Below are 10264 nucleotides of genomic sequence, written 5' to 3'. Positions count from 1 at the left end.
TTGACTTTATATGACTGATCAAGAGGCTGATAGCCTTCAATTTACCGGCGGCTCCTCGACACACACACGGATGTTTCCTCATGGAGATTCAACCATCGTCTCAAAGCTCTGGTTTGGCATAATTAATATTACACATTTTAAGGTATAGGCCATGTTTCTGGGCCCTAGGGCTTGGGCCTCACACACACCAGCTAAGGCCAAAGCAGTGCGGACAGAAAGGGGGTATTCCAGGGGTAGAAATGTGCCAACGCCCACGGGACGCGATGCTCCTCCCAACACAAAAGACGCCACCGCACCACCAGGCCCTGGGAGTGAGCTCAGAAACCGCCAGGTGCTCGCGAAGCCGCCTCGGCTCTCCGCCCCCCCCACTTCCGCTTCCGGGGAGGCGGCGCCTGGCCCTCCGGCCTTGGGGGCGGTAGTGAAAGAGAAGCCGGAAGTGTCCGCAGTACTTCCGGTGCAGGAAACTCCTCGCTGCGGCTCCGAGCTGGCTTGACAGGCGCGGTCCCTGCAAGTAGGTCTCTCTCCTGTTGCCTTCCTCCCGTCTAACCTTCTAGCTCGTTTGCCGCTGCCGTCTCGCCACGCCGGTCTCCGAAGCCGCCCCTTCCCCATGTGCCGGGGCAGGAGTTCGGAAAGCCAAGACCCGCTCGCCGGTACTCCATCATGTCCGAACTGACTAAAGAGCTGATGGAGCTGGTGTGGGGCGCCAAGAGCAGCCCCGGTCTCTCTGACACCATCTTCTGCCGCTGGACGCAAGGTACCCTGGCTGGACTCTGGCTTCCGGCCGCCGCTCCCTTTGGCCCCGCGAGAGTAGAGCCGTGACGCCTCTCGCGCCAGCCAGCTCGCGTGCCCCGCACTGCGTCCCGGTTCCCCTGCTCAGCTCTGAAACGGGACTTCCTAGAACAGCCCTGCCTGCCTTGAGGGTTAGAGGCTGAGTAGGGAAACGGTGCCAGCGGGCCGCCAAGGACCCGAGGCGCCCCTGCCACTCCCTGGGCTGCCTTTGGGTTGGAGAGGAGGAGGGGGCGGCTGCTGGGCTGCAGCGGGTGACACTTAAAGGTGTGCCCTGTGCCCCGGCGTCCGTTCCTCCAGCAGGGCTCCGGCCGCCTGGATCTTTACCCCCTAACGAGTCTGGTCGTTTGGTCTCATTTTGGAGCGAGGGAAGTCCACGTGAAAGTCGTAGTGTTTAATTCCAGAAAGCGATTGTGTTTCTTGTATTTTAGTTAGGGGGGGGGGGTTAGGCGTGGTACTCGGTACAGAAATGCAATGTTGCGGCTGCAGAGTGTTTGTTCCCTTGACCCGAAGTGTCCCGGGTTTTGAGGTGGTGTAGGATCCGTTCCATTTCAAAGGAATATGGCCCATAGGACTTCCTGTGCCGATTTAATTACCCAGACAGGCTTTTGAGTTCTATAAGAAGTTTTGTTAATACTGCGAGTAATTGTGAAATGAAAAAATACCATCTATTTATATTTATTAGTGATCGTCCCTAACTCCTAAGTTTCAATATTAAAACACAGCGGTCACATCACTTCAGATGACTTAAAAGGGACAATGGTGAGGTTGAGGTTAAGAGCATAGTGTTTGGAGTCAAGAGGATGAGTAATGGACGTATGTAAAACATCACAAGCACACAAATAATAGCTATTTAGTACTATTACTAAAGCATTTTGTTATTAAAATATTTTGTTATTAAAATATTTATTTAGACAATTCCGATTCTCAGAGGGTTTGGGGGAAGTTTAGCTTAGTAAATCGAAGTCCTTACTTCGTAATGTGTATTTAGTAACAAAAATTCAGGGTTTAAGTAATCCCTTCCTTCCAGATACTGGTAAGAGCTGGTAAAATTAGAATCGTAATATGTTACAGCCAGGTAGGTTACTTAGTCCATTACTCTTGTTCTGAAGATGAGAAAAATGAGTTGTGAAGGGTTAAATGACCAGGCCAAAGTTGCACAAATTGATAGAACTGGGAACGAATTCCAACTCTCCCATCTCCTAATTCAGCTCTTTGTTGTTTTCCTTTTTGTTGCTCAACCAGGCATGTAATTAGTTTGGCTTTTTTTTTTTTTTTTTAACAGATTTAATTATGTTGCTTAACTAATATTTTCTGAAATGTTGGACATCCACATTTGCAGATTTTAAAATTTATTTTCCAGTTTGTTTTATTTATCCTAATAGTGAACAGCCCTAAAGAACGCAAGACTGTGAAGGATTGAGAAAAGTTTTACTCCTGTTAATTAGTTAGTAATACAACACAGAATAAGGTGATATTCAGCCTCATTTATTTTAGTACTGTGATGCAGAGGCAAGGAGAATTCAGAGAGGCAGCTCTAAATAATGGTTAAGAACAGGCTTTGGAATAGGCAGACTTGGGTTCTAGGTTCAAGGTTTTTAGCTTCTTTAAGCCTCAGTTTCCTTCTCTGTAGAGTGCAGGTAATAGTAGTACCAATCTTACGGGGTTGTTGTGAGGATTAAAGGCAGGTGAATTCGTTTAGGCACTTAGCACAATATCTGACATGGAGTGAACGCTCAGAAAAGGGTAGCTTGATTTAAAAAGTGTTTAATTGTAAACCAAGCCGAAGATTGCTCTCTGGCCATGCCCTGACAATTGCAAGAAGTAATTGTTAATTTGATGGATAATCACTGAGAACTTCGTAATGACATACGAGAATGCTCTGCTACCTTGTAGTCATACAGAAGTTCCTTTACAAGATTTGTTCAATCAGTACCATTTCAAAATAAAGGATTATTTATTTATTTATTGCTCTATAGAGAGTGCGGTTATATTGTGGCTATGTAATTCTTCAGTGTCTTAAATTGATCATGACTTTTAGGACAAATAGGTACTTTTAAGTTGTCACCTCTGACTCAGAGGGATGTTGTCATCGGTCTTGCTGTGTTAACTTCGTATTCATTTATCCATTCTTAGAGGAGGCAGAGCCCATTGCTGACGATTGCTGTGGCAGTGACTTGGGATTGTGGGAACGGGCACAGGACACTGCTTTGCTGAGCTTGCCTTACTGCGATTCGTACTGTGACATCAGCTTTGGCTTTATTTCATCATCTGTATCTGTGCTTTGAATTGACAGCTGTAATCCCATTAGTCTTTTGGAAGCAAGTGATAGGTGTGAGGAACTATGTCCAGGCATGTTCCGTTTATGAAACTATTGATTGGTCATGTTAAATTCCTTTGATATGTTAAACAGCTGCAGCAGTTGGGGTTTTTTTGTTTGTTTTTCGCTCTCTCTTTTGATTGATATGGCAGTTTTAGATAATTGTTAAAGCAGTAAGTGCAGGAGTGGCACATAGTATTTTTTTGTTCGTTTAAAATTCATTTGGTAGTTTTAGATAATTCTCTTCTGCAAATACTTTTTCTTAAGAGAAGAAAAAAATAGGGTTTTGGTTTTGTTTTTTTTAAAGTTTTTATTTTAAAGGCACTAAGTCACATTATTTAAAGCTTTGAAGTTATTTCGTTTTTTAACTTGGAAATTTACTCCCTACTCCTGCCTGCTTCCCTCCTGCTCAATTGCCTACAATACTTTTTAAAGAAAAGCGTATATTTTCTACCTCCTTATTTGTAAGAACGTTTATCCTTCTTTCCCTTCTCCCACAAACTGACCAGTGTTCCAGACCTAGACTTGATAGGGTGGGAGGGAAGACAAATGATGAACATAATATAGCGTAAGTTAAGCATATATACTAGAAGGTAGAGAAATAAGGAACTACAGGGCGAAGTAGCCTGGACAGGCCTCATTTTAAGGTGAGATTTGAGCAGACTGTTGAAGTAACTGAGTTAGTCATGCAGGTATCTGAAGCGTGTTCCAGGCAGTGAGGATGGCCATCGTAAAAGACTTAATGACTTATGCAGGATACGTCTGGCTTTTTGTTCAAGGAACAGAAAGGAGGTTTGTTTGGCTGGAGAGGGAATGAGGGACCGGGACAGTGATAAAGATGATGTAAGAAATAGTATGGCCCAAATCACTAAGATTTTATAGGCCATTGTAAGGACTTTGGTTTTTATTCTCAATGAGATGAGAGGTCATTGGAAGGTTTGGAGCAGAGGAGAGACACAACAGGACAAGTTTTTAAAGGGCTGATCTGACTGCTAAGTTTGAGGATACACAGTAGTGTATTGAGTGAGAGAACAAGACCAAATGAGAGACAGTTGCAGTAATCTGAGGGTAAAAGACCATGGCTTAGACCAGGATAGTCGGAAGTGGTCACATTGACCTCATCCCAGCAGAAGCAAAATAAGAGTCATCCAGATCTAACAGAAGTAAGTGTTAATCTTATTATAAAGGCAAACATTTTGACTTATTGAGAATTTGTTTTCTTGTTTCTTTCTACTGATGGTCTAGCCAGTGTTTGGCAAATGTTTTCTTTAAAGGGTCAGCGCCTCTACTGTCTCTGGCTCATCTCTGCCGTTGCAGCAAAAGCAGCCCTGGATAATAAGGGCGTGGCTGTGTTCCAAAACTGCATTAAAAAAACAGGCCAACCCTGATCTAAATTACAAACTCTTGAGAACCCATTTTTTCCTTTTCTTGGCCCCCTTCCTTCAAGTTTTAAGTTACTTCGATGTTTCACCTAAAGATTAGCTAGAAGAGGAAAGCGATTTGGCAGTTTATAGCAGTTCAGTGGTGTTTTGGGGTAGAGATGGGGAGGGAGCTGTAGTGGATTGAAATTAGAGTTTTGGACTTTCCGGTATAGGACAATTTTTGTTCTGTAATATGAAAAAAAGATTCTAAGTAACTTGGGAAAAGTGAGGGATCAGTTAAAATGTAAGCGTAAATTGTATGCAGGAGTTAAAGCATTTGGATTAAAGTCCAAAAGTATGATGTCTTTTATAATGTGATTTAACATTTTACCAAAGTACTAAAATGATACACCAGTGTCATTAATTTGTCTTCCAAAGTGAAGGTAAATTAATATTGTGGATCATATCATTTCAGAGATTTTTGTTGTTGATGGAAGCCTTTTATTTCAAATATAGGTTTTACTTTTTCCCACCTACCTACATCATATGTCCCCTAAAAACCAATTTTTTTAAACTCACAATTTGGAAGCTTATGTGACAAAGTTAATTTCTTGGTAGTTTTGAGTACATAATGTGTTTTTCAGCTCAACGCATCTATCATAATACCTTACGTCTGTATTAGGCTTTACAGGTTTTGAAAATCTTACTTAATCCTTACAGCAACCCCAAGAGATAGCAAAGGATAAATGTATCAATGGTTATCCTCCTTTTTGTAGATGAGGAGAAACTAAGGCTCAGTTCAGATTCCACTCAACCAGTATTCTCTGACTTATAATGACAAATGGAGTCTTTCTGTGGTCTTTTGTTAACATGGAAGGCATAGAGGCAGTAGTTGTCAGACTGGTTTGAATAATGTAAGTCAGTCATATTAAAATAAAAGACTGGGAAATTGCAAAGAGGTTCATGGCTCAGGTTTAAATTAGTTATGAGCTGTAGAACTGAGAAAGACTTCTATGTCTTTAGTGCTGTGGAATGTGATACAAAATCGTATATTTAGGATCAGATGTTTTAGATGGCCTATTTCAGATCTAATTAGGAAAACAGCCATTTTGTGATAAGTTAATTCCTTTTAAAACTAGGAAATAAGATGAATATGAGAACACTTGACAAGAAAAATTACATCCTAAAAAATTCAAACTCAAGTGAAACCTTATTATAAAAGGGGGTGCCTACTTAGCATAATTCTGTTTTAGGATAGAATAGTTAATTTCCATTTGTCTAACTTTATTTCATTTTTAAGCTCTAAGAGCCTTTGTTCATTATCAAATAACACACTCAAGCATATATACTGTAATTAAACGGAATTTGGCATAAAGCAGATCTGACTGGAATTCTCTCTCTGGGGTTTTTATCTCTAAAGTACAAAAGCAACTTATTAGAATGCATTTCTATCTAAAAGCTCCACCTGTGGATCTTGAAAATTGAGTTACATTATTAGTCATTTTAAGGAAGGCAAGAATCCATTACTGAGACCTGTTTATCACATATGCTGGAAGTTTGAAAGAGCCTAGTTTCACCTCTGCACTTAGGCCCAACACCAATGACCCTTTCTTCCCAGTAGGAGAAGAGGTAGAGGAAGAGCAGAGGCACCTTGGCTTCACCTCTTGTTTCTAGATTGGCTCTCAGATTTGGTTGTCTGGATGTGATAACCAGCACCCTCAGTTCTCATTTGTCCTTATTAAATTTGCCCCATCCACCACTCCTATTTCTTATCCTGCATTATTCTTATCCTCTCTTCTGTTTCTCTCAAGGTGGTGGTGTGTGTTGCTGGGGAAAATTGTGGTCAGTATCAATACACATGTAGTAATTCAACCTTAGCTGAGCCCTCAGTATTTCTCTTAGTTCTTTATCCTGTCTGCTTTTCTTAAGTGTTTTGGAATTAACATTCTCCTCAATTTTCTATGCCCTCATGCCCCCCACTCGCAATCAACAGCATCTCTTCCCTTCCTCTTTGCCTGCATGTGTAACTTGGAAACCTGCTAAGATTTCCTTTTTCTCAAGTTTATTAAACTCAGGGCCCTGTTACACTCTTAAAAACTATTACAGGCTTCAATATGAAAAATTAAAAAAAGTTAATGAGGCCTGTGGCATTATTTTACATTAAAAAAAACCTCTTCAGTGTCTAGCTCATAGGAAGACAGGTGGATTCTCCCACTTGCTTCTCCGTTCTGTCTGTTATAATATGTTGTTTCGGTTGAAGTATCTGCGGAAAATCCAGCGTCACACAGATAGGCAGTTGGTGATATAGGAGTCTTCTTCTTTGATACTACACCAAAACTCAACAAGTGGTAGTTTCTTAGCGGTTACTTGAAATACAGAATCTGAAGCCACATCAATGAACTTTTCGTCCTCTGTTCAATTGAAATCCACTGGTTTGTCTTGTTCTTTGACTGGCTGACTGGATCTTTTACCCATGCATTAATTTGTAGCAGCACGCGCATTGGTCATTAATTTGTAACAGCGCACGTGCATTGGTCATTTGGAAGTTATCCGTCTGCTGGTTTATGCAGATCTTCTAAATGTTACCACATATTTTTATACAGTATCAAAAGTCACATTTATTATTTCTGATCTTGTCAGAAAAATCTCTGAGTATTGAGAAGCTGTCAAGCTACAGTGCTGGACTTGAGTTTTCCAGAAGTTTCGTTGTTACTTGAAAGCTTGAGATTTTTATCACTGGCAGAAATACTGTCAAGTTATTTTCATTGAAGTATCAGGCTCACTTCGTTCACTTCTGAGAAAAAGTCTAAATAATCATAATTTGTTAGTAGCTCTTCAGAGTAAAAACAGCATTCCGCAGAAAAGCTGTTTAGCTCACAGTTCAAAAACTTACACATGTGCTTTTGAGAATCTGTCAATCATCGCTCAAGGTATGTAGCAGAGGTGCTTTATGGGTAGTTCCCATTTTGTCACACAGACTATTTTGTTTAAAGTACATTGTATTCAAAGTCACGATTTAATAAGATTAGCATGAGTAAGGGCTTTTTAAAGTTAAATAGGCTTTTTTGTGTGTTTGAGAGCATATTGTGGTGTTTCCTAGTACAGTGACTGCTGGTACAGCTTAATGTCACTTAATGTGTGCTAAGGCACCAGTAACGTAACCTGCTATTCATTTTGTACCATCTCTGTGAATATCAACACGGTGAAAAGGGCAAACATGTTAGTATTATAATAAAAATGATTTTCACCTCTAGCAGGTCCCCTAAAGGGTCTCTGGAACTTCCCGGGGTCTGTAGGCCACACCTTGAGAACCTGTCTTTATTCAGTCCACCACCACCACCTCGCACTGTCTCAGTTCTTTCAGGACTTGGAGTCCTTAAACTCTCTCTTTCCCATTTAATCACTCTTTTCCTTCTTTTAAACTCATGCCCTTCTCTCTGTAAAATAATAATTCTTTATCCAACTACCCTTCAAGCCATCATCCTTTTCCCCTTCACTTATTTAACAAATAGTTTGCATTTTCTCTTTCTCCTTGTATTCTGAATCACGCCTCAACCCTTTAAAATTTGGCTGCTCTTCCCAGCATTCTAAATTTCTTTTTTTAGTATTTCCAGTGACATGCTTAATCCAGTATTTTCGCTTATGTTTTTAATCCACTCAGCATTTGTAACAGGTGACTGCTGATTTTTCTTTTCTAGGACCTCAGTGTGTTTTTTCTCTTACCTTTCAAGTCTTTGTCAATCTCCTTTGCTGACTCAGCATCTGGTCACTTTTTTTTTTTTTTTAATGTTAACTGGCTTCATTATCTTTGTTCTACATGTTCTCATTCACTTTAACTGCCATATTTAGGGTGATTCCACTTGCTATCTCTAATCCTAAACCCTGCCCTGGGCTCCAGACCCATGTTTCCCCAACCAAATTGTTGTTTCACATTTTAGAGACTGAATTTAGAAACAAACATCCCCATTATCTTCACTCGCAAAACTTCAGCAAGCATTTATTGAGTATTAACTTTATAACATACTAGGAAAACAGTAGTTAATAGAGCAGGAAAGATACCTGTAAGGCAAGACAAACAATAAACAAGTGAACAATCATATAATTACAGATGATGATAAGAACTGGTTGTGCTGAGGGATGGTAGGAAAGATCTACTTAGGTGGGCCTATCAGGGACTCTCTCTCGGAGGAGTTAATACCTAAACTGGGTCTTTAAGGGTGAGAAGGATTCAGCTATATGACAAAAGAAGGAAAAAGAGCATTTCATGCAGAGGGGACAGCAAGCATCAAGGCCCCGGGTAAAGACCTTGGGATGTTCTGGGGGCCACAGGTCACTGTAGATGATGAAGGTAAGAGTGCACTGAGGGAAGGTGGGGTTGATAGATCCTACAGTGTCTCTTAGGCCATGAAAAGGAATTTTATTGTAATTGCAGTGAGAAGCCATTGCAGACTGTGACAAAACCTGATGTCCATTTCTAAAATATTTCTCTGGTAGCTATGGTGAATAGATAAGGGGTGGGGTGGGAGTGGGCATGTGGGCAGGATGGGGGGGGGACCCGGTTGGAAACCCCTAACAGTGTTCTAAGTGAAAGATGATGGTGGTTTGGGCCTGAAGGTGGACTAGAAATGGGGTAGAGATATGTTTGGGGTCCTTGAACCAAGAGGACCTTACCTGAAGGTGAAGCCTTAAAGATAAGTCCGATTTTTTTCAGAGAAAGTGTTAGCAAGTGTTTCATGCAGAGGGAACAACATGTTCAAAGTGTAAGAAACCAGAGAGAAAATGGATATTTGAGGGCCTGACAGAAGTTCAGCACGCCTAGAGCCTGAAGAAGGAGAGTGGCAAAGGAAGAGGGAGGAGATTCAGGCAGAAGCCGGACCATGCGCGACCGTGTTGGGGAATTTGGATTCTGTGTGTGTCTGGAGTTCTCATCTGAGCTGTGTTTGGGATTTACCTGATTATCACCCATAATGGAAACCTTGGGAGTAGATGAGTTACACAGGGAGAACATGTAGAATGCAAAGAAAAAAGATTCTCAAGCCAAGACCTGAGGAACATTAGCATTTCGAAGTTGATCACCGCCGATACTGAGAAGAAACAAAAAAGGAAAATTTGGAACAAGATGGACCACTAGAGCCAAGGGCCAAAAGATGTTCAAAAGTCATTGGTCAGCATCTCAGATGATTCTCGGGGAGATTCATCTGAAGTAAGAAAGACTTGAGAAATAGCCTGTCTGGTCATTGATGAATTTGGTGAGAATGAGTTTGGTGCAGTCATGGGTTGAAAGCCAAATTATTGTGGGTTGGGTAAATTATGAGGTAAGGAAATTGAGACAGTGCATGTAGACAATTAGGTGGGCTTTGAGAGAGTGAGTGGTGTTTGGAGTTTGGGGTGGAAGGTTGTTGTTGTTTTTATGGTCAAATGATTTTCTAAATTAAGATTTTACTTTTTAGAACAATCTTAGGTTCACAGCAAAGCTGTCGGCAACACAGATTTCCCACATACCTCCTGCTCCCTCAGCATGCACAGCCCCCCACCCCACTGTCAGCGTCCCCCACCAGAGTAGTACGTTGGTTACAGTTTTGAACCTGCGTGGCCTCATCATTATCACCCAAAGTCCACAGTTTTCGTTCTTGGTGTGGCACATCCTATGGGTCGAGACAAATGTGTAATGGAATGTATCCATCGTTACAAGATCATAGAGTATTTTCAGTGCCCTAAAAATCCTCTGTGCCTTGTCTGTTCAATCCTTCACCCACTCCCCTCCTCTTGGCAGCCACCGATCTTTTTACTATCTGCA

General features: G+C 41.4%; 1 protein-coding gene across 1 annotated transcript in view; it reads left to right on the top strand.

Annotated features, from left to right (window-relative positions):
- Positions 1 to 402: 402 nt before the first annotated feature.
- MINDY3 (MINDY lysine 48 deubiquitinase 3) overlaps positions 403 to 10264 on the top strand; it is a 91500-nt gene continuing 81638 nt past the window's right edge. Inside the window, exon 1 of the mRNA XM_059059200.2 lies at positions 403 to 754. Within this exon, the coding sequence (XP_058915183.1) occupies positions 661 to 754 (94 nt within the window). The 5' untranslated portion in view covers positions 403 to 660. The remainder of the gene's footprint in view (positions 755 to 10264) is intronic.

Source organism: Kogia breviceps, chromosome 3, assembly GCF_026419965.1.
Source record: "Kogia breviceps isolate mKogBre1 chromosome 3, mKogBre1 haplotype 1, whole genome shotgun sequence".
NCBI classification, from domain to species: Eukaryota; Metazoa; Chordata; class Mammalia; order Artiodactyla; family Physeteridae; genus Kogia; species Kogia breviceps.
Note: the sequence above shows the minus strand (reverse complement) of the source record. Positions and strands in the feature narration are given on the sequence as shown.